This window comes from Acyrthosiphon pisum, chromosome A2 (genome assembly GCF_005508785.2).
Source record: "Acyrthosiphon pisum isolate AL4f chromosome A2, pea_aphid_22Mar2018_4r6ur, whole genome shotgun sequence".
NCBI lineage: Eukaryota > Metazoa > Arthropoda > Insecta > Hemiptera > Aphididae > Acyrthosiphon > Acyrthosiphon pisum.
This window is the reverse complement of record NC_042495.1, coordinates 12,155,896-12,181,369: the sequence shown is the minus strand read 5'-3', so window position 1 is coordinate 12,181,369 and position 25,474 is coordinate 12,155,896. Positions and strand designations below refer to the sequence as shown.

Genomic DNA, 25,474 nt, shown 5'->3' with positions numbered 1-25,474 from the left:
ATGTCAAAACGAACAGCTGTATAAATGTGCGTTATATATTATGTGTGAATTTAAAGAGTGTACCGGAATATACCCTCTCGAGGCCACTTTAACTCATATGTACCTACATTATATTACTATTATGTATAAACTCCGCGGCCGTTGATACTTCGATTTAGACGAAAAAATATTACTACCGCGTAATCCTTTACCAATAAAGGATTTCATAATGCGTTAGATATTATATATAATTATACATATATTGTATATTATAATCGTATATGTGGACTAAATTGAAACACGAAATCTTTATCTTTCACATAATAATATAATATATATATATATATATATACTACTTAAGAACGCGCGCGCGAGTATAACGTCCTTGTAGTCGAAAAACATTATTTAAAAACTTTATAAAACATTAAAACATAGTACAAATTAATAAACTTTTAAATTGTTCACTTTTGTCGAATGGAGAATAAGCGTCACAGATTTGGCAGGGTACCAATATTATATAATATATTAGATTTATTCACTATACATTTCACTTTTATTCATCAAACACTCAAAATATTTAGAACAATATTTGTTCAATTGTTGATTCTTATATACGCATCAACGGTTTTTAAAAATATTGTGTTTCAACTGATCTGGAAATTAAAAACATAGATTTCAAAGTGGAATAATATGTACAATATATATATTTGTATGACCAAATGTTGATTATAAATCCAAAAAACGTAGTTATTGCTTAATTATATATAAGTTACGGCGGTGATGATATTATATACAGACCAATTAGACCGCGCAAGCGGCGAGCACATACATTTTTGACCATGACCTTATATTTTGTACCTGAAAACCACGCTCCCTAAACTGACGAAGATTCTATAGTAGGTATTGTTTTAATGTACAATTATTTATATTTAAATTATTCAAATTATTCGTATTTGCATGCACTATGCAAAAATAGTTTAATCGAATAACACGTGGAATCCTATATTCATACACGCAGGATCATCATCATAATATAGCGATTTACTTGCGCGTAAAAAGTTTATGTAATAATCGTGAAAACGGTAATAAATAATATATAAGTTATCGAATTAAAATTAGAACACATTTGGATTTACTTTCAACTTTTTAACTTGAACATAATATTTTAACTTTCAGCACTCCAGAAATTAGGTAATATAAAGATTAACCGCAAGAGTATAAGATAATTATTTCGATAACAATTATAGGTAGTATTAGTATAATATTATTAGTTTACTCTTAGTTTAAAATTGAAGACAATAAGAAAAACATGTAAAATTAATTAATATTTGCACGATTTTTCTTTACACAATAACATACTATACAAGCACAAAATATTATCTTACATATAACTTGAGATTTGGATGCGTCTATAGCGTTCAATATAATATTTACATTATACCTACAACACGTTGCGTACCTATATACAATACAAACATATGCCTTAACCTACAGCTGTAATATATCATAATATATTATAGGTTCTCTACCGCAGCTTAATACCGCGATTCGATTGCAATTATATTGAATAAATATAGATACCCGATTGGCCTAGCAAAGGTTCCAATCTCGAAAATATTGACGTCGGCATGTTTTAGTGCTTTTCCGCGGTGTGGAATTCAACCGTTCCCCTTAACCTTGAACTAGTATATAATAATAATAATAATATGATATACAAAAACTATCGTATTTGTATATTACTATTTGTTATTCATAAAAAAAATGCGACAATCGATTACGAAAACTTTCTCGTTTGTATCTAGATGATATATTATATTATAACATAAATTATGAATACGAAACATATTAAATGTATTTATTGAATTCATATTATGGGCGTGTATTGCACAAACGAAATAGCACAATATAATATAGCAAATACTTACCTAAGATGTATATACTGCCACTATACTATATTATGTATATTATAATATAATACCTATATTATATATAAAAAGCTCATCTAAACGGACTTAGAGGATTGCGATCGATAGGCCTCGGTGCGAAATAAACCATCAATTATCCGTTTAATGTATTACCTATTAACACATTATATGTACATTAGCCAATACATATATATATATATATATATATATTAATACAATATTATATATGTCTGCTAGTATATACGTTATGGTTCTAATTTCTAAAGATATATAGATAATATAAATAATATCCAATACAAACTGGTTCCTAAGTACTAATTTATTATAATATATTACACGTCTTGTACTAAAGTCTAAAATATTATAGGTACTGGCATGTCGCGTGTATATATATTATATATATTATATAGTGACTAGATGAGGTCAAATGAAAATTTTCTTTGCACGTAATTCGTCTGTCCAGATGTGTAATATGTTATACATTCCAACTAGCAACAAAAATGTCAGTAGGTCAGTGAATATTTTTGAAAAATAACGAAATGTCACTTCTTTTTCGTTTGGACCTAAAATTTACTCTGCAGTTACAACTATAATGTCTATAGTTTGAAAATTAATCGATTTTATAGAGGAACAGTTGGAATAAGTGGATAATATGAAAACACCAGTTCGATAGTGCGTGCATTCATACACTGAAAGCATTATCTATGTTAAACGTTTTAAGTTTTTCCAAAATGTGTTTTTTCATAAGTACTATTATTTAGCTATCAAAACAAACCACATTACAATCTAAGGTCACATGACCGAGGCCTATATATTTAGTTTTACTTATACAAGAACGGACACACTGTATAATAAGAAAAATAAGTGAGTTTAATAAAATAATAAATAATATCATGTGTAAAATTTTGCCTTATTCGTATAGACAATAACGCGTCTGGTTGACAATGAATCGTTTGTATACAAGCCTATATGGTTTTTAAATTACAAGGTGACGACTATTATATAATATGATGTCCATGTTTATCTTTATTTTAACGATAATATGTATATGGTAAATGTTTAAATATTTAATATATATTATATAGACACACAAATATTATAGTCATGGATGAAATTTGAGGGAGGACTTATTGCGGCCATGCAAATCCTCTTGAATATTCTTGTTAATCCCACTAAAAATTCTAACTGGAGCAAATTTAAAGGATTTATATGTTTTGAATAGTTTTAATTTTTCTAGTTCCTCTAAGTCAACTAGGTATTGAAGTGCAGTAAGTGTAATCATTAATTATAGCAGCCGCAGTATAATGCATTATACCTACTGTATTCAAATTTTTAATGGCACACTTCAACACTTGAACATTGTATATGCTTCATTTCTTGGCGAAACCCAAGCGTGAAAATCCCTCGTCGTATATATAATATTGTTACCCAGCACCTGTGCTTGAATTGGAAAAAAATAGAAAAAGGGTGCAAAAAATAAAATTCAAATCTAAAGATTTAAATGTCTTGTTGATTAAGATATAGTTAGCAGAACGGAACGTCAGAACTACAGAAGGACTCCATGACGTCCATGTACCTACGTCAAAATATTTCTTACAAAAGTCGTTCTACGTTCTCCGGTCTCCCCCTCAAATTCAAGCACTGCCCAACACAATTATATTATGCAGCTCATGTACATTATAATTTAATTTTAGATGTTAAGATGTCAGATTAATATATTAAACCGTGGATGTATTATATATTGCTTTCAATAAATGTATAATAGTATACAGATACCGAATACAATATTACAATATTAATTACAGTCCCGTGTTGAGTCGAACAAAGTAATTCATGTATTTTCAATACGATGTAGCAGTGGCGTCATTTGACATTAGACTGTGAGATGCAAATAAACCTATATAAATTAAAATAAATAAACCTATAGGTACATTGATTATATCGGAAACTATAATTTGTATTAAATTTCTCATATTCGGACTGGGGAGTTTCCATAGAATGAGATTACTTTTGGCGCTTTTTTTACTGCCTAATAAGTAATAGTAGTGGTTGTTCTTGAAACGAATTACTCCAATACGCATGATTTGCTACATCACTTATAGAAATTTGTACTTCTTAATTCTCATTTATCACCCATACGTTAAAAACGGGTAATAGCCCAAATGTCCTACCGACTACCACACAAGCTAATATAGTGATATGCTATAGCGAGTATTTGTTATATTGAAAATAGCCAGTCTCAATGCGGGAAATTTTTTAAATATTTTCCTTCTATCGAAAACTGAAATCTTCGCACATCGCCGCGGCTGTCATCGAGAGGATATTTTTGAACTTGGACCAACTATCAGATTATTTTTGTACACGCTTTTTTGTATAACATTAAAAACAATATAACACAATATTTTCGAGACTTTTGAGACTTCGGTATGCGCGGATACAATTTACGGATGAGATACGATTTCACGCGGGCGGTCTACGGAACGCGCGTTTTCTGATCGCAATCAAGGCGACCCTGCAGGCTCAAAATATAATATTATATTATGCATATAGGTACGAGTTATATGTCACACACACAATGAGTATGCCTATAAATTTATATAATTAGATTCGATTGCGGTGCTCGGTGAGCGGTAAAAGTTTGATGGTAACGCGTATTAATTAACTTCACGGATGTCAAACGAAAACGAGATTTACGCGTCGTGTACCTACATATATAAATACGCGTCAGTGCTGTAAAATACCATTCAAGGACCTCATCGTTTAGATATATTTGTACGTATAGATACGTGAATTTGGGTCGTATATTATGTATATAAACTGTGACTCGGGTATATAGGCGCGCGGGGATCGAAATGACAAATATAATACGAATTATAACAAAAACATAAGTGCCTAGGTACTATATTATTGGTATTGAAAATCGTTACCTAGGTATATAACATTATATATATATAGTAATTATAATTAACCCGTGTAAGATTAGTCGCAGATAGTCGACGTGCCTTGACACTCGATTATCTAGTCACCGCCGTCGTCTGCGTAATACGCGCACAGAGTCCGACCAGCGTTTTTTTTTTTATTATTATTAACATTCAAAGAGAAGGTTAGCTCCCATCCGCGCTATGATAAAATATATACGACGATTGGGGACACGAAGCAATTATGAACATGGTAATAATATTATATAGACGTTTGGAGGGGCCCCGTTGCGGTGGATTCGACGTTTTTACTCCTAAAATATACATAGCTATATAGATACCTAAGTGGTAACGTTTGGTATCTATATTATTATCTAAACCGCGATAATCAGAATAAGAGTGGCGTTACTCGAATGCAATAATAATGTTCAATGTATTATGTAAGTTCGTAACAATCTAGAATAACCTTAGTAGAATATATTTTTTAGTCGTAGGCTTGTAACTATTATAAACTTATTATTACAGATATATAATATGTACACATTATATTCTAAATATCTGAACGAGTACAGTTCTATACATATGTGAGTTACCAGGGGCGTCATTTCAACTTTTTTTTGTTGGTGCCAAAATGCCATTCAAATGTTTACCAGGCCACATAAAAAAAAAAAATTTTTGAAAATATTACAATATTGTTACTATTTTTGAAGAACTATGTGTAGGTATTTTTAATGTATTTATTTTACATTGTGGATACCAGTGTACATTGGTATTTACACTTGGTAAATAAATTTATGGGTATAAAACACCTTAATAATAAAATAGTAAATACCTAATCGAACCCAACCAACACATTTTTTCCCTCTACCTACATAATCAAAATATATAGTATAGCCAGCTAAATAAAATCAGAAATTTATTTTATGGGTACCATTCTGCACAATGTTTTGTGTTATAATTTTATCAATTGTAATTTATAATATTGTAGGACCTCTAAACCACGTCAAACATTCTTGGAAATTAAACATTAGCACAATACATTTTTTTTAATACTGAAAAATATAGGCTATATAATATAAAACACTTAGGTATATCGGCGCTTATATTTATTGATGGCAGGCCAAAGAAGGCGTTTTAAAAAAAAGCTGGTGCAAATGTACACCCTGCATCCCTCCCCCCCCCAAATAACGCCCCGTGAGTTACTTGTCGTTAATGGTGAGTGTCTGCGATGTATAAAGTATTTCATAAACTGGATGAGTTTTTTAATACACAACACTTATAAGACTTCAGACGAATCTTTCAGATATACGATTATTTTATTTTAACTGTCAACTATAAATTCGTTGAGTCCATCTGCAACCACACTTTTGGTAATTCTTATATTTCTCAATAATAAATCTAACTAAATTATGGTAGAACCTTACTATTATATACCCAATTGAAAAAGGGCAAGAGTGTTTACAATTGTACATTTTATTGGCATTACAATTAAATATAATAATAGGTGTACAATACCTAATATATTAGATGATATATATACAAGGGCATAGGGCACAGGCAAATAGGCATATAGGCATATAGGTTCGTATACATAGGTAAATCGTAAACTCATAAGCTTTATAATATAAATTTCAAATATTATATAAATTGGTGTATTTGGTATTGTGGGACCTACATAATATTAAATTTAGTATCTGTTATATCAACTTCGTTAAGATATCGTTTGGAACATTTGGTAAAAAACATTTAACGTTTAATCAAGTATAGGCATAAATCATAAAGGCTGTATAGGTACAGGTACTTGGTACTGTATATACTTATTAATACAGAATGCGATATTTTATGTTGTGCAAGTGAACAACACAAAATGATTTCCTTAATGATATAAAATATACGCACATTTTTTTTCAGTTATTTACCGAGGAAGATTACCATAAAAAGTATCATACATTTGGGAGATTTCGATATTTTCGGTAAAGTAGCCATAAGAGTGCATTCAGGAACAGGGCGTTCCCCCTCTTTCATAAATATTTAACTACCTGTGATTTGTAAATGCCGTAGTTTAGGAAACTATGTCTATGTGGCATACATAGTAGGTATAACTTGAATAACTAAGTCAATTTTAATTTTACAATCAAAATATTTTAGATTTTAACTTTATATGTTAGTTTAATACTTCTTTCTAGATATTGTAAGTATATGAGAATGAAAACATAATAATAATAATAATAATAAAAGTCATATTTATGTGCCAGGGGCAGTGTTAAATACTTATAAATTCAATTTAACAGAGAAAGGGTATTAATAACATAACTGATATACTGGTATTGATTTTATTTAATTATTTATAATACCTATAATATGTAATATGTAAATCTGATATGATCAGAAAATATAATATTCATTATAACTGTTTTGAAAATAGTCTAATATAGTAATATCTAAATACTCCGAGAATTTATATTGTGTAGGGCCGGATTTAGGGGGAGGGGGGTCACACAAGATTCAATTAATAAGAGGGCCTCACAAAATAAGTACCTTTAGCAGTACCTAAGCTTGTCAATTTTATATGGGCCCTGGGCCGCCTGGAGCCCCCAATCCCCATAAGCTTAAACCTGACATTGTGTTATCCTTAGCCCTTATTTCTTAGTTAAAACTTCACATTTTATATCGACCATTCTATTAATCTATTAATTATTATAAAATATATTAGACTCGTAAAATATACGTTTAATTTGAGGATCGTTCTATATAGTTGATATAAACGTCAGTTACATTTACCCCACCGCGAGTATATATTTTTGTCTCTTACATCTCTATATTTTCTATGATTTTGTCTACGCACGATTTTTTATATTATACCTACAATCTAACTATAATACCGATAACATGATTAATTTTATACTTATAAACCTTTGTGTATAGAGGGAAATCGATTATGTGTTAAAGGTCACGTGAATCGATCGATGAACGGTTTTTTATTGGTTGATAATACAAAATATAATACTGTGCAATGGAATAGGTACGCGTATATATTATAAGGTCATGACCACTGCACGATAATAATTGATTTTCGTCGTTTGTCATCGTATTGTCGAGATCATAATATAAATACTTTTACCAAATTATCAATAATAACCTCGAAACGCTCGGTACTAAGTGCTACATCTTACTAAGTACAATCCTACAACCTGTCAACCTCTATAAATATATAATAATATAATATGTGTAGTACCTAATATACTTATTTACTAGGCACCTATTTATGCAAAAATGTTATTATCATTGCAGTAGTAAAGAAAGTCATATATACGGAGTGATACATTTAACGTAGGTATGTGACACTCATTATTTAAAAAATCACTAACGTTTTTGAAATATTTCTAATACACAATTTTAAGTCGTTAGAAAACAACCTTCTTGGGAAAAACATGGATCACCCAGTATTCAGGAGTATTCATTATACTTACATCATTTTTACAAATTATTTATATTGATAAATCAAATCTATAGTAATTAGTAATTAGTAATTACTAACATTAAAATTTTCAAATCATCTATAAGCCCCCAAATCTACTTAACCTATAACCATAGGGCATAGATATATTATCCTTAGTAACTTGACCCTGTTCTATCGTCGTTATTTTCAATATTGTTTCTTCTTGAGTTTCAATTCGAATTTTAATAACAAGATATTATATTGCTAAATGATTTCAATATCAACAGATTATCATGCTCAAATAATGGTTAGATTAAATTTGGAAAAATAATTAAATATTGAACGCTCTCAATCGCGTTACCAAAAGACGTTGTCCTCAATCGTATTTTACCGATTTTATATTTTATTGTCAGCACTTGAAACTTAACGAAATTCCGGCCTCTAATAACATGGTTACCGCCTACTGGTTACTAAGTGGTTAGAACAATATTGTGTAACTTTTTTTTTATCAATAACACTTTAGCCCATATTTAGATCCTTGATATTATACCTTTTGCCTTTACTATATAGTATATAATAAAATATAATATAATATATAGTTTAATGTAGAACTGCAGCAACCGATGATTTTGATGATTATTATAATAATAATTGTAATATAATATATGATGCGGAGTTGTCGAGTGACGACTTTAATACAATTCATCTTGTGTATTTGTACTAATTAATTAATATTATTATTACATAGCACACGTTATTGACATTGTTTTGCTTTGCAGGCTTAGTGGCGGCCACTTTGGGAGACGATTCGGCCTGTGCCGCTGCTGGCAACGAAACGTTCAGCGGCCGCAGCGTGGCCGAAGTGCGAGCCGGACACCTGTTAGTCCGGTGGGACGGGCCGGCCGGGTACTGTTGGAAGCTACTCCTCCGATACCTGAACCTCACGGCCACCGAGCACGCCACCTACGGGTTCAGTCTCGTACGGCCCGGGAGCATATCGCCCATCGTCACCGTAGTGGTGAGTACATATCCTGTGTATGAGCTATATTTATCTATATCATGTACGCAAGACGAACAAAAAACGATCGAGTTACAATAAAAATATACTAGACGTAGGTAGTCTATATAGATGATTTCGTACGTGACAAACGATTCCAGTGGATTAGTGGATTTATCCTATCTTAAACTACAAATGAAATGAACACAGCCAATTGATTGGTTTCGACCAAATATAAAATATAGGTCTAAAATAATTATAATAACTATTTTATTTTATGTGATCAATGGCAACCTTATATAAACAAAAAAATATAGTCGATTTTCGCTAGTCAACAAGTTCCTGTGCGGGCCCTTCTTTAAAATGCAAAATAATACACATCCTCAGTGGCGTAGCCAGGATTTTTTTCGGGGGGGGGGGGGGGGGGGCTGCAGCCACTGCACATCCTCATTCCTTGGGTATACAGTACCGTATTTTAACATAATTCCATCGTTGTAGATTTGTAAGACGGAGACAACACATGCGTTTTTAAGGAGTTCAATATAGGCAAATTTCTATTTATGTGCATGCGGTCATGTAAATGTGTGCGTAGTAAGTGATCATTAGTGTGAGTGACTGTGTGTCTGTTTTTAAAATAAATAGTGGAGCATACCCGCACATATCAGTAACGCAACATTTTACACTCAACAATTACAAATGTGAATTTTAGTGAAACATTGAAACTTAATTTCGTATTTCCAATAATATAGCTTACTGAGAGACATTACAGTATGAACACCTATTATACAAATTAAAGAAAAGAATTTAGGTTTGTATAGGAGTCAATTTTCGATATTTTATTTTCAATGTCCAATATTTAACTCTAAAACTTGTGATGTTTTACTTTTTGAATTTGAATTATTAAGTTTAGTAATTAAAGTATCGAAAATTTCTCTTCTAAAATATTAATAATAGGTATATAATAGGTTTATTTACTCTCAAACCGCTCAATAAACCATATTATTGGAGATACAAAAGTACATTTTCATAGATTTTTTCAATACTATTCATACCCCTTAAGGAGATTTGATACAGTAGTTTTCTGTTTTTGTCTAACACATGCGCGACATAGTACCTATTTTAGACGTGTTTTTTGCTAAACATACCAATTGATCTAATGAAGCGATAAGGATTCTGAAAACTGATTTGAATTTATCATTAAGTCTACTTGAAATCGACTTTCCCACATTTTTGATATTATCCCCCAAATTCTTAAAAATGCCATGTTTAAAAAGAGTATTTAAAAATTCTGGTATTTCAATTTTTAGAGAAGTTAATATCGAAAATATGGGAAAGTAGATTTCAAGTAGACTTGACGAAAAATTCAAATCTGTTTTTAGAAATTTTATCGCTCCAATAGATCAATTGGAATGTTTGGCAAAAAACACGTCTAAAACACTATGTAGTGCGTATGTTAGACAAAAACAGAAAATCTCGGTACCTATCGAATCCGGGATCGCAAATGGACAATTTTTAAGGAGTTCAAAATAGGCAATTTTCAAGTTATATTCCCGCGGGTCTTGTAAATGTGTGCGAGGTTAGTGATCATTGGTGTGTGTGACTGTGTGTATATAAAATAGCGGAACAGCGCCCGCTTTATTTGTGCTCATTTGTATGTACTAGTCAATCCCACCGATGGACCTGATAACGCAATAAGACTTCTGAAAACTGATTTGAATTCGTTGATCAGGCCATATTTTAAGATATTTCATTTCATTATCGAAAAATGAACATTTCAAATTTTGTAAATTTTAAATATACAAACAAAACGTTTAGGAGTTAAGGAACAAAATTTTAAAAAAGTGGGCTGGTCGATCTTAAGTAGACATATACCAGTTAGGTTAGGTCCTAACGAATTCAAATCAGTTATAAGAAGTCCTATCGTGTTATCAAGTCCATTGGTACATTTTGGTTGAAATAATGTTGTCCGTTTGCAATCCACTAGAGCATGCAAAAACACATACCTATTTTGAAAAAAAATTCACAAAAGTCGCTTGGTAACTAAGCTGCATTTGTTCCAATATTTCATATTTTCATGTATTGTATTCATCCTCTAAAACCTCTATTAGAAAACCAATGTTAAATAATAAAATTATAGTTTTTATACAAAAAAATTTAAGTAAAACAAATATTTCTTTATAAGCGTTTAATGTTTTATTTCTTATTGTAAAAAAATTGAGTAGTTTTTAATAGTTATGGTATAGTAAGTATAAATGTCTACATTTTATTATAAAAATAAAATGTAAGCTGAAAAAAAATGTATCATTTATTATTATTAATTTTTTCTGTTCTTAATTTTTTAATAATAACAATCTTTTTTTTTTTTTTTTGTTACATTATTAATTTATTTATACAACCTGTAAATTTATTTTTTTACAATAAGTGCAAGCGCTGTGGGAGTTGATGGGTTAGAGGCAGTGATGGAACTCCTTAACAGATTTTCTTAATAACAATCTAAATACAAATTTTATAAGTTTCTCCTAGGTTGAAAATACATTGAAAAATTCTTTAAAATCTGCTACACCTGTTATTTCTTATTCAATTGACAATAATGGTAACGCAAAACACCTTTCATGGCTTATAGTTGAACAGTGACCTTCAATATTTTTTGTAACAATTGATATTATTCTCTGCCTAATTTATAAAAATAATATACATTTTTGAGCTGTAATAATAATTGCTTTTAATGGAAGGTTATTATATAAATTAATTTTATTTTTAAACAATGATAATACACAATCAGAATATGTCAATATAAATTTGACGCCCCGGGCAACAGGGTACATTTACAAGGGTAATTGTTGTTAATTTAGTGTCTAATCCAGCGGTTTCAAAACCGTGCACAGCGGTACCTTAAGTGCACCACAAGCACTTTCCATGGCTCATAAGAAATAATTTTTTGATTTTTGGTTAAATTAAAATTGAATCCTATAAAAATGTTTAAATGCGTGTCACAATTTTTGGTTTACACTTATAACCACATGATAAATATGGTTAAGTCATAAATTTCAGAAAATTTAGAAGATTTTTTTTTGTTATTTTGTTTTTAACAGTATAAAATTGTTTAGAAATACAACTTAAGGGGGGGGGGGCTTGGAGCCACCCCTGTGTAGAACCGCTGTTTGATCTATAATTTATAGTTTATTAACGGTTGAAAAGGTAGGTAGCTGCTGGTGATAGTGTTGTTCAATATTTATGGAAATCATGTCAATATAAAAACACTGTAGTCAAACTGATTATCTTTATTTTTTACTTGATATAGATGTATAGTGTTACAGTTATTGGTTTTCCTCAAATTTGCTATTGTAGCTGTATAAAAACTTAACATACATTAAGTCAATAAAAATATAATAGAATGCTACCTAATAATCTAGACAATAAAAAAAACAAATCATCTTAATATAATTTAACATAATTAATGAATCTAATGTAAAAAAATAAAAGCAAAATGATGAATTTAAATCATAATAAATCACTTATAAGAATAGTTAAAACATAAATTGCTGCTTTTAATATAACTAAAAACTACTTAATTGTTAATAAACCATAAATAAAAGTAAGATATCAATCATATTCATGGATGTTCACAAAAACGTTTTAATGTTATGAGCATCACCTATCATTTCAAGACAATCCTCATATAATGCAAATGGTCGTTTTACATTACCATACAAAAGTTTAATAAATGAATATAAATAATTTATACGCCGACAATGATCTTTTGGTTTCACTGACTTCTTCAATTTCACAAACTTTTTGCACTCTGATGACACAATATCTACCATTCTAGGGTTCAGAATATTCCTATAAGCATATAATAATCATAATATTTAACCATAATCACAATTATAAAATTTAAATATGTAACATACAATGAAGAAAGGCGATTTGGTATAAACTTTAATGTTGGCCAATTCTTTATGCAAGGGTCACAGTAGCAGTTAAAGTTAAAACGATCATTGCAAGCACTTTGCCTTGATTCTTTATCATGTTCTTTAAACATTATTCCATAATTACAGCACAACTAGATTGTAACAAATAAATCTTTTTAAGTCGCAGCTACAATGTGGTGTGTGGCTAACAGAGAAACATAAAATAATAATAATAAAATGATCTATACATATAATTACCTGAGTTCCTTTGGGAATTGGTTGAACTGCTTTCATAACTCTTATTCTATCAGATATTACTCCACTCCGCTTAATATTTCCATCACAAGAATGGTTAAACAAGGAAATGGTTGGATACAAAGTTAATGCTAATGGAAAAGTAAATTGTTGATGAGATATAGAAGGGGCATTTATGTTTAACTTTCTGGCATTTAAATCTAAAACAGTTAGAATACGAACCAAGGAAGCACCCACACTACCCATATACTGTTCTGGAATTTCGAATCCACTTAATGTCAAATAATGCAACATATCAACAGCAATACAGTTAAAAAAAAACAAGACATCTATTGGCATCTTGTTTTCATTACTATCTAAAGAATAAGCCGTTAAAAAATTATCAGACTTATATTGACCAATCTCATCAAAACCCCTTGTTATAGGATCAATTTTAGTTTCAGAAAAGTTATCAACTATCGAACAATATTTTTTTGAACCCATTTTTAAATAGTCTTTTAAAAACCACTTCAGAGCAAGTTCATTAATTTTTGATATTCCTGGTGTTAATTTGATGAAACAAATAATTGGACATACCAAATGATGTCCATCTTTGTAATCTTTATTCATACAGTCTTTATTGCAGTAATAAGCCTGTTAAAAGTATATATTTTACATATTATTTTCTTTCTATTCCTTAATATTAAGTTTTAGATAAATAATATTAGGTATACATAGTAGAAATGTACTATTTAATTAGATATATATATACATTGGCAGATAAGTAAAAAAAAATCATCAAGTAATTTATTAAAAGATATAATGTAGACTATAGTCAAAATTGTTAAAATTTGTTAGGGTTTGGACTAATTTTGTTCTAAAAGTACAAATAACCAAATAGAAATATAATATATATTTCATTTATTTAATGCATACCTAATATTTTTACTTGTGTTAGATATAAAAAAAACTTACCATTACACATTTTGGACAGCGAAAAAGAGCAATGTCAAACTTTAAGCAACCATTGTAATTACAAACTTCTGATTCATCTGGAAAAGGCACACAAATGTAAGGTTCGTCTATGGCCACAACATCACCTATAGGCAGATAACATAATTCCATTTCAGATGACTATTGTTAATTAAAAAACTTATTTTTATTTAATACATTTAATTATTCACAGGTAGGTCGTAGGTACCAAACATTAGTACAATTACTCAGAAACACTCAGTTATTTATTGTGTAATATTTGTTAAGTTACAAAAAGTCAAGCATATTTAAAAAACCTCTAAGTTTATCTGAGTTCAGTATTAATGGTGATAGTGGACAGGATCTTAAATAAAAAATCTTTGTATACCTTGTACGATAGTGACCTGGTCTTGATGAACAATTTCTTTGGACAATGGTTGGCATTATATCACTTAACCAGTCAGTCACTAATGCAAATGATCGACTTTGTGATCACTTATTTTTTTTTTTTGTCATGAACATTTCTTAGAATTACTATAATTATTATGATTGACAATTTATTGTTTTACTTAACTTATAAGAGCAATAAACATGACGCACTTACATAAACTATACAATTTATTAGTTTGTTACCACAGTTTATTGTTAATTAATCATAAAAATGACTGAAAAACAAATACTTTCATGTGCAAGTTGGTAAGTGGCAGGTGCCTAATTTATAATAATAAAAATGTTAATTCTAGAAATGTCCAACCATCGACTTGTTTACTACCGAAAATTCGCGAAAATTGGTTAGGTATGCTGTACGCATAATATGGGCAAGGGATATGGCCCAACCTACTAATAATGTCACTTACCGGGGTTGATGTCGCGGGTGGCATAAACACCTCGTCCCATATTCTCGGACATTTTCAGTTCCACAAAGGCCGATAGTGCAGGGATATTTTCATTTCTTCCACCAACCAGCTGCTCGACGGGAGGTGTTTTCATCGTCCTTTTCTGATAAGTCAGCAGTTCGTCGCACTCGGTCGCTGCAATTTCAACCGCCGCCCTGAACTTGCGCTTGTTCTCTGCAGACATGTCCGCCTCGTCCAGTCGTGTCAAACACTCGGCGTAGCTCTCCTTGGCCCTTTCGATAAGACCCAACTTGCGTTCCGCGTTCCCGGCCCGCTCGTACAACTTGTACGCGAGTTTGGGCGGGTAATTGGCCCACATGACACCACGCAAGCCCTTCAGGCAAAGGTCGTACTTGCCCATGTGAAAGTGCGCGGCCGATCGGTTGGCTACCGCGAGCGCGTTACACTCGGTGGTCGGTTTGCAGCTCTTCAAACTCTTGGTGTACATGTCGACGGCCTCCTCGTACTTCTTGGCCTTGAAGAACTCGTTGCCTCTTTGTCGGAAGTTCTCCGAAATGGTGGGATGTTCGTACTCAAAAAATTTGTCGGTATCCAACGTCGTGGCAAGCATGTTGTATTTACGAAGCAGGGCGCGAGTGTACATGAACCGCTTTTTGGCCGACTGCGTTTTGGCCACTTCTACGTAGACGTCACCCAACACGTCGGCCATCAGCAGCCGAGTGGAGTAGTAGCAAAAGTTGTCGAATTTCATCTCCATTGTCGCGTTAGTTCAGCCTACAATAAAGATTTTTATTCACACCGAGTGCACCAGTGCAGAGCACGTTCCACTTGCCAATTGCGAGTTGCGACTTGCCGGCTTGCCGCTCACCACGAGGTGGAACCTAGTTCAGTGGGTGGAACACGGAAAATTCATGTTGGACTTTGGAATACCAAAGACGAAATAAACTACCACGGTTTAAAATCTAATGGTAATGACAATATTGTAGAAATATCTATTAACGGACAACAAAACGGGAATGCCAACGTAAGCCGCGCGCTACAGACAATCGAACGATAAAATCATAGACTACCTAATTATAGAAACAGACGGAATATACTTTTTCCCGAGGACTGGGAGGCGTGGTATTGCCAAACGGAGATAGCATGAGTTCTATCATAAGAGTGAGAGAAATGGCACTGTTCCGAGGACAGCCAATACATGGCTTTAATAGCGCCCGATCCTCGTATCGAGCGAGCTCCATCCTTGCACGCGCTATCATATTACCTAATGTTCCGTCAATTATTATAATAATATATATGTATAAAATCGTTATTTTTTTTGGTACGGTACTACGGTCACAGAATAGATTAAATTTAATCGTTGGTTATGTCGTATTTTCCAGTTGAATATTAGACACTCGCCTGTAATGTAGAAAAGATCATCTTGATATTCATTCATTATCTTTAGAATAGTATATAGTTTATATTATAGTTTATTAACACGCTCACGGAGTGAGCTTTTTTAACTAATTTCATGACAAAATAAATAGGTATGCTATCAACTTCGTGATACGCAACTGTGTGTTCTCCCACCACAAAAACTACGTCATCCGTTCTCCGATATTATATACCATTATTATTATATTTATTATTATTATTATTATTATTTCTGCTGGTGAGAACGGCTTACGTCACAGTTCTTGGCGAAGTTCGGGAGGGGTGCGCGTTCTCGACCAATATTAGTTATGTTGATAGCATACCTATTTATTTTGTCATGACTAATTTAATGTTTAAATAATATTATGTTATTATATAATTATATTGATTATAGAATATAGATAACATTATACATAATAATATGATTGGTTATCGGCAACAGTTTTTTTTCGATTATAGTTCCGGTAAATTTTAGATTCTCAGAATTATTTAACAATACCATATTATATTGTATTTTTATTTGTATATATAATTTTGGGAACTTAATACTTATCAAGTGGGGACCTATAGTATTATCAATTAGTCACCATAATAATATATTATACAAAATATATGAATAGTAGAATATTATTATTGTAGAGGTATCATATTATATTATACATTCTGTGTATTATACTATAATTCGAATAGGTAGGTAGGCAAATAATAATAAATCGTATATATTATGTAGTAATTAGTAATTACTTTACTATGCTCAAATACAATAAAAATTGCAGTAGCATGCACAAGCATCAGTGGTTCAGTGGTAGAATGCTCGCCTGCCACGCGGGCGGCCCGGGTTCGATTCCCGGCTGATGCATAAAGTTTTTATTATTTTTATTTTATTATTTAAACGTTTTACATTTTACGTGATAACTGATAAATAAATTAATAGACACCTAAAATATTGACTTGTTGATTACTTTTGCAGACCATGTATATTTTACACAACGGAATGTTAATTGTTACCAGTTTGAACATTATAGGTTTTTATTATTAGTTATTACCTAGGTATTCATTATACTCGTACATAATTTACGTTTGTACTTTGTTCTAATAACGTGTATTGATGGATTAAGTACATGCACAATTGACTTGTAGGAAAATATTTTTGGGGTCCTTGTAGTTTGTTGCCAGCTAGCAGAGTCAATAAGACAATTTAAAATCTATTTATAAATTGTTGTAATAATTTCAAATTACAAACCTACCTAACCTTTTATAGGTACTGCAATATTATGATAATTTATTATAAAAATAATTGATGATTGTTTTGCTTAAGGGAGGATAATGGATATAAAGAGAACTGCCGGCAGTGGCGCAAATAGGGGGAGTGGGCTTAGCCCCCCAAAATCACTCAAAGCCCACTCAAAAAATAATAGTACCTATACAATAACCATTCTTAAAAGTATGTACCTATAAATTATAATTTTAAAAAAAATGTGTGGGAGCTTGTGCTAAACATATTTCCTATTTGCGCCACTGACTACCAGATGATTCATTTAGCCTAGCCAGGTACTTATACTTAGAAAAATATTCTGCTTTGGAATATGAAAACATAGCTGTATGTTGTTATAAAAGAAAGAAAAACCTCTAAAAATGTCAAGGATAAAAATATTTTCAAAAATGTAAATATTTTTTTTAAAATGTTATTTTTGACGATTTTTTATCAAATGTTTATACTTTTTGAAATAAGGAGTGTTGAAAAATAAAAGGATATATGGGGAATGAAGCCCCCCCCAATAAATATATTGTTTCTATGATTCTTTCTCGTTTATATCAGATTATTTACAAAAAGGTGCAATACCTATTTACCTTTGTTTTTGTGCTGTAGATGTTTTAATTCATTTACAACATCCCATTTAATATTTAAAATAGAAAGGTACGTATTTGTCGTAAAAAAATCAAGAATTTGAAAATATGGTCGAGTATATTTAAAAAATCAAAATTTGAATAAATTTCATCATAGTGGAGGCGTAAATCATAAATAATAAAGATTTGTATCGTTTAATAACTTTGTTGTTAAAAACTGCAAAAAAATTCTTCCGGTACCGGGAATCGAACCCGAGCCTCCTGGGTGAAAGCCAGGTATCCTAGCCACTAGACCATACCGGATGGATGTGTAATATTGAACAATTTATATTATTTAAGCCACTTATTTTAATATATTAATATTTTTATAATATAAAAAAAACAATTTTTTTAATTAGTTATTTATTTATCAGATAAGTTATGGAACAATTCTAGTTTAGCGCCCACGCGAATTTTTCAATTTTTTTTTCGGAAACCTATGCGTTTTGACGAGTTTAGACCGATGGTGCAAAAATTAATCGGCGGAAACCATTATTTTGGAAGTTATAGCCTTCCAAAGTTTGAAATTTTACGTTTATACGCTTGCGCAAAACGCTATATTTTTCACGCTTATAACGAATTTTTCAATTATTTTTTTTGATAACTAAATCTACGTTTTAAATACGATGGTCAGATAATAAATTATTGGAAATCAATAGTTTTTAGGAGTAGGTCACAAGGTAAAAACAAAAAAATGTAATATATTAATTATTTATTCAAAAAAAAGTAGTAATGGACTCAGCCCCGTCAGATTCAAATTCTGATTCTGTGCCAGACTCCGCACACTCGACTTTATTATTCACGTTGGCAGGATCGTAAAGAACTGAACATAACCGAAAAAACTCATATTATATTAATAGTTTTGCAATTATCTTCAGGTAAACAGGCTAATGAGTATATTGTGACCTTGCCTGCAGTTAAAGTAGGTAACATAAGTATATATAGTGGCTTCGGTCGCCAAACTCCACGGGGCTATATATTATATCATATAGTATTAAAAACAAAATATCACTTATCACTTATTTATATTAATAGACTTATCAATTACAACTTGAGTTAGTGAATTCAATATTAATTAGCAAACAAAATAATAAAGTAGGTCACAGGGTAAGTTATGTCGTAGTATGGGCAGTGATGCTTTGCTAGCGGCACTCGTCGCTAGTCGCTACGCTCCTCGGCGCCGTCGCTCCGCTCCGCAAATCGAAAATATCCCCCGACTTGCTGTGCAACACCACCTTAAGTAGGTCACAGAGACAATGGGAAATCCCTAACCAAAATGAATTTGACGAAAAAAAGGTAATAAAAACGTTGATTTAACTAGGATTTGAAAAAAAAATAATTGAAAAATTCGTTATAAGTGCGAAAAATATAGCGTTTTGCGCAAGCGTATAAACGTAAAATTGCAAACTTTGGAAGGCTATAACTTCCAAAATAATGGTTTCCGCCAATTAACTTTTGCACCATCGTTCTAAACTCGTTAAAACACATAGGTTTCCGAAAAAAAAATTGAAAAATTCGCGTGGGCGCTAAGCTAGAATTATGCCTAAGCTTATAAATACTTATAATAATAAAAGGGAGGAAGAATACGAATAAACGATTTAATATAAATAAATTAATATGTAACACAATTTAATGAAAACGTGAACAGAAATTTCAATAATTTAGGAGTTGACAAATTATAAATCTTAGCCAAAGTCTCTGCCTCCCACTCATAGGCGCAAATTGGGGGGGGGGGGCTTATCCCCCCAAACTTAGTCGTACTCCCCCCCCTCCCAAAAAAAAAAAAACCTAGGACATACAATTTCAAAATGCTAGCCCCCCAAATCAAAAGTTATGCTCCCACTGAATATGTGATAGCCCATAGGTAATATTATGAACAGTCTAATTAACATTAAGTCTATAGATCAGAAATTACCTCAACTTGGTACATAATACTTATTATATAGGTGTATTGTCAATTTTCGAAAATAATAATAAATAAACGGGTACTATTAATTAAGAAGTATTAAACATATTTAAGGAATGAGGTTAATTATACGCTAAAAATGTTAAGTTAATTTTAGATATTTTTTTTTGGGGGGGGGGGGGCGTACAATATTGTTGCCTTAGGGCGTTATTGATGGTTGGGACGGCACTGCAAATAATGCACAGTTGACAATTCTCTATTATTAATTTTAACACCGTTTGTAAAATGTATAGCTGCAATACAAGCCGAAGTATATCTACCTAGCAGCTATTCCTTAAAAGTATTGAAGGACGATAAAATATTATATAGATAGTTTTTAAAAAACTTATTGGTATAGGCAGGTAGGTATACCTACTATTCTTACATGACTCCATTTCAAAGCACATTAAATTTGAAATGTCACATGTATCGGTAATAAATAATAATAATACATAGCTAGGTAACATAGGTAACATAATATTATAACTATTTATAATAGTAATGGGAATTATATATTAAACCCCCATTGGCCCCATAAATACCCATCTAAACATATAATATATTCTGTAATAGAGCCACCCACTTAAACGCGTTTGGAAAATTATCTGGACCCCCTCCAAGAAAAATTCCTAAATACGCTACCTACTGATCTCACTACTCGTTAGTTCTATTGAAATAAAAATATGACAAATACACAAATATCGTCCATATTGTTGGTTAAATATAAAATATAAATTCTTTGATGTCAACCATTAAACTAAATTATTGGAACATTTTTACATCTCACGTAGCCATCACGACGTCTCACTGTCTCAGATTTTTTTATAGTTATAACATGTTCAATTTGTTCGGTCTTTTAATAGTTGTCTACTTGACTATTCTTATTTTGTTGACTTTATATGTGTAATGTGTATAGATTATAGAATAATACATAAATACATAATAAAAATACATAATACACAACAGTCAATAATACATAATTTAATTTTTAGGTGGACACAGAAACAGACTTCCATCACTGGACAACAACCATTGCGGGACAACTCCTGAGCCAAACACCATTGGATGACGTTAAGTATCTTGATATACTGGGCATTGTCACTGACCATGCACCGTTTCGACGATACTCGTCAACAGATTCATTAATGACATCTGCATCCAAACACAAAAAAACCAGCTTGGATATGCAAGAAGTCAACAACAACCATATGCCTTTATTTAGTTCACGTATGTACAAGAAGAATGTTTCACACTTGCCAGACTTGATTCGAGAATGTGAACAATTGCGTAGATCGCCCGTCAACGAGTTCTCAGACCTAATACCAGTTAAACAGAAACGCAAAATATTCGAAGAATCACTCACTTGCTCTTCAAAAAGTGTGGACAATTTGCACAATCTTTCATCTCACATAACAAATATTAAGTCTAGGTCAATGAACAATTTGGATTTGAGATCCGTGCCAGTGAAAGACATTTGCAGATATTTCGAAAGCAGATTCAACACTAATGAAGCCAATACCATACAATTCAGATCACTCTATTGACTGAAATCTAGTTAACAAAAGTGAATTATGGGTGTTGCAATGTTTATTAGACATTGTGTGAAGATCTTTAGACGAAGAAAAATGTTCCAAAGATTTATGAAATTATATGATAATATATTACTTAATGTATACTCTTAGTCATTAATAAATAATTTTGTTTTTAAATAAATAAAAAACAATTAAAATTTTTGTAATTTATACAAATGTTGAGCTAAAAATAATAATAATAATAAACATAAATATTTGCGTTTTTAACAATATCAAAAACAAATTACAATTTAAATTTCATCTTAAAAATGGAAGAAATTGTATACATGGGTAAAAAATCAAATTGGAGCATTCTAATAACCAAGAATAAATTACTCTTACATTAAAGACTTATTTTTTTATTTAATGACTAAAATATTTATGTTGTTCTGTACATAAACTGATTATTATCAATTAAAATACATCTACTTCACCGATAATGTTAAACAGATACATAATATTAATTTGTCAAAACTACAACTTCAGTACCAAAACTATAATTAAATGATAAATAGGTAATTTTAATCACGAGCGGCAGAAACACATAAATGTATACCTTCTACAGGTACTTACAAGACAATAATAATAATAATAATAATAATAATAATAATTATAAAAAAATTTATTTTGCACAATTTTGAAATCCATTTGTAAGCACCGATGGTAGTACAGGTGATTATCGACTAAAGGATAAGGTATCTGTTGGTTAATGTTGAACTTCATTGATTATACCCTGCTAGTCTAAAAAGTTAAAACGAAAATTAGTTTCATAAATTTCAAAAATGTCGTAATAAAATATAAACATCAGTTTGATTATTTACCCGTAACTAATAAAGTGTCTTTCGATGTTGAATTTAGTGAATCCTCATACTTGCAATGCGCCAGATCAGATAATTCTTCAAAATGCTTCTGTCGTTTTCGCACATTCCAATGTAGACATTCAGCCAATGAATCAAACCAATCAGATATTTGGTCTTGAGCACATATTGATGGTAACGAATATATAGATGTAGTTACTTGTAAGCTGTAAATAAATTAATTGTTAAACTATTTAATTACAACATAGAAAGTAATTAAAGGCACATTAATGGAAAGCAAATATTCATGCAAACTGATACACATGGTTATCATTTTTATATGTCTTAAAATTATTAACATACATAACTGTAATAGGTTGAACGGTTAAAACGTGCAGCATAAAGAAATGAACATGTGTTTAATAACTTGACAATTAGATTTGATATAATTAAAAGTAGGTAAATTTGTAATTACTAAAGTCTGTTACATATACTCTGATCATTCCCCATCATTGATTAGATAACTACATAGTGAAAATCAAATTTTACCGTGCACATATTATCCATCACCAAATATTATTCTACATTTTTTATTGACCGACCTATCATCTGCACACAACTCCTGTTGATTTCGACCGTCAAATGAAACCCAAGCTGTTGATCTTGCATCCGGACTCAACATAATCTGCAAAAAGTATCCAAACCTGCTATATCAGAACAATACTAACACAACTAACTACAATCCACATAAAATTAAAACACTTAGGTAATACTTAAACACATAGGATTTAAAAAAAAAACTATTTTTAAGCGAGGTAATAACATTATGTTTTATCATCATTCACAGAAGCCAAATGACTTATATTTCATCATACGAAATTGTATTAAAGTTTCTTAAACCAAAATAGCATTCATTTTAAATACTAAATAATTAGCTATTAAAATTTCTCACAAATATTTGATTTTTTTTTTAGATAACCATGTGCACCTCAAAAGCATTTTTTAAACAAATACAAGCCTTGACAAATAACAACAACATAAAATTCATTCCAAATTTATAAATAGTAAATCTCTATTTTTCTTTCCTATTACAGTATTACCTATCACCGTGGGAAATTTCTTGCCGATTACGACCATCAAATGAAACCCAGGCCGTATTGCGGCTATCTGGTGATACCGTTATCTACATAAAGAAACAAAACATATCCTAACTCTATTGATCTAGTAACCATTAAACTATTTCATACCTTATAAACTATTTACAAAACACTAAAGCTAACCAAAGTATGCAAAGAATTCCACACAGCGAGTGTGAATAAATACATTTTTAATTTATTTATCATAATTAATCATTAATATTGATGAAATTAACCTACGTAACATATGAAACGTAATTTCAATAAAAATTTGTTGACACGACTCAAAAGTTCATTCGCAGTGTAAGATTATAATCTAATCCAAATGCATTTTGTTGAAAGTGTTCCCAAATCTTAAATAAAATAAATGTAAAAGTTACAATCATTGTCACTATGGAAATGTATCGTGTTCAATATCAAAATTGATGTAAAACATCAAATTACTATTAAATATTGTACCTAGTATGTACAGTGAACGTAGATATTTAGTGTTTAAGTTGCACTTGATTTAATAAAATATCAGATTTGAATACATAAACAAGTAGGTAAATTATTAATTATATGAAATTAAAATTTTACTTTCATAACATGTCTTATGAAACTATCATTTTTAAAATAAAAATTTATAAAATTCATAAAATATAAATTGATGTATTCTCATTTTTTAAATTGTATTTACATAATTTTTTTCCAATTAATAGTATACTATTTTAATAATATTTTTGAGATGTCCAATGAATGTTAAAAGATAATTCACAATACTTCTGCAATATATTTTTTTATTATAATTTTATCACTACTTCAGTTAAAAATTTATTTTTTTCAATTATTATTATAGTTTAGAGTATAGCGGAATACTAGAAATAAATGGGTTTATATTATTTATTATATAAGAAACATTGGCTTTAATGTAAGAAGAATCAATACATAAATAACAACAATTAATGTCATGATTACCAACAATTTCTCGTTAATTGGAACTTTGTAATATATAATTCTTATTGTATAATATATATATATATTACTGTATAATTGTGCAGTCTGTGAATTATAATAGTTACCAATGATTATAGAAATATATACAAATCTTCCTTAATTGTTGATAGTTTATATAAAGTTTATACTTAACCAAATTATCTTTAATATCAAACAATTTGATAGACCTGTTTTATATTATTACTATTTAAAAAGTTATTAAAGAAATGTAAGTTATACAAATATTTCATATTTGATAGTTTAAATAATTTCCGTAATAAAATGGTCTAATCCAATGGTCCGAACTATTTGATAAATTCAATATATTTAACTGTTTAAAGTTCTTACTATTCAAATAATATTAAATGATGAATTAACTTAAAAGTTTAATGAAAATTATTCAGTGATAAATAAAAATATTCTAATAAAGTATTTGATAGTTACATGATGTTAATACTACTTAATAGTGCCTATTACTAATTTCATTATAAATTAATAGTGTCTATGACTAAGTG

At 30.4% G+C, this 25,474-nt stretch overlaps 3 protein-coding genes and 2 non-coding genes across 15 annotated transcripts in view; 2 read left to right on the top strand and 3 right to left on the bottom strand.

The window, feature by feature from the left end:
• Positions 1-22,074, top strand: part of LOC100569590 — a 51,469-nt gene extending 29,395 nt beyond the window's left edge. Inside the window, exons 2-3 of the mRNA XM_003248113.4 lie at positions 9,041-9,279; positions 21,473-22,074. Coding sequence (XP_003248161.1) covers positions 9,041-9,279; positions 21,473-22,024 — 791 coding nt within the window. The 3' untranslated portion in view covers positions 22,025-22,074. The remainder of the gene's footprint in view (positions 1-9,040; positions 9,280-21,472) is intronic.
• LOC100569491 (SET and MYND domain-containing protein 4) lies at positions 12,827-16,441 on the bottom strand. Its single transcript, XM_003248112.4, has 5 exons — positions 15,233-16,441; positions 14,379-14,503; positions 13,428-14,057; positions 13,170-13,321; positions 12,827-13,101 (listed from the first exon to the last, which is right to left on the bottom strand). Exons 1-5 carry the CDS (start codon positions 15,987-15,989, stop codon positions 12,882-12,884), a joined length of 1,884 nt encoding a protein of 627 aa, XP_003248160.1. The 5' UTR covers positions 15,990-16,441; the 3' UTR covers positions 12,827-12,881.
• Positions 17,437-17,507, top strand: TRNAG-GCC. The gene has a single exon. It is a non-coding gene; the product is annotated as a tRNA-Gly (tRNA).
• On the bottom strand, positions 18,728-18,799 carry TRNAE-UUC. Its single transcript has one exon. It is a non-coding gene; the product is annotated as a tRNA-Glu (tRNA).
• Positions 22,075-22,117: 43 nt separating the features above from the next.
• LOC100165720 (NAD kinase) overlaps positions 22,118-25,474 on the bottom strand; it is a 51,093-nt gene continuing 47,736 nt past the window's right edge. For 7 of the 11 annotated variants that reach the window (XM_029489723.1, XM_003248111.4, XM_008190177.2 and 4 more), the window contains exons 7-9: positions 23,451-23,533; positions 22,873-23,075; positions 22,118-22,792 (exon numbers count right to left, since the gene is read on the bottom strand). In XM_029489723.1, the coding sequence (XP_029345583.1) occupies positions 22,788-22,792; positions 22,873-23,075; positions 23,451-23,533 (291 nt within the window). In that variant the 3' untranslated portion in view covers positions 22,118-22,787. Of the gene's footprint in view, positions 22,793-22,872; positions 23,076-23,397; positions 23,534-23,948; positions 24,032-25,474 lie in introns of those variants that run through there. The other 4 variants (XM_001942895.5, XR_001680367.2, XM_008190175.3 and 1 more) reach the window with 4 other exon arrangements.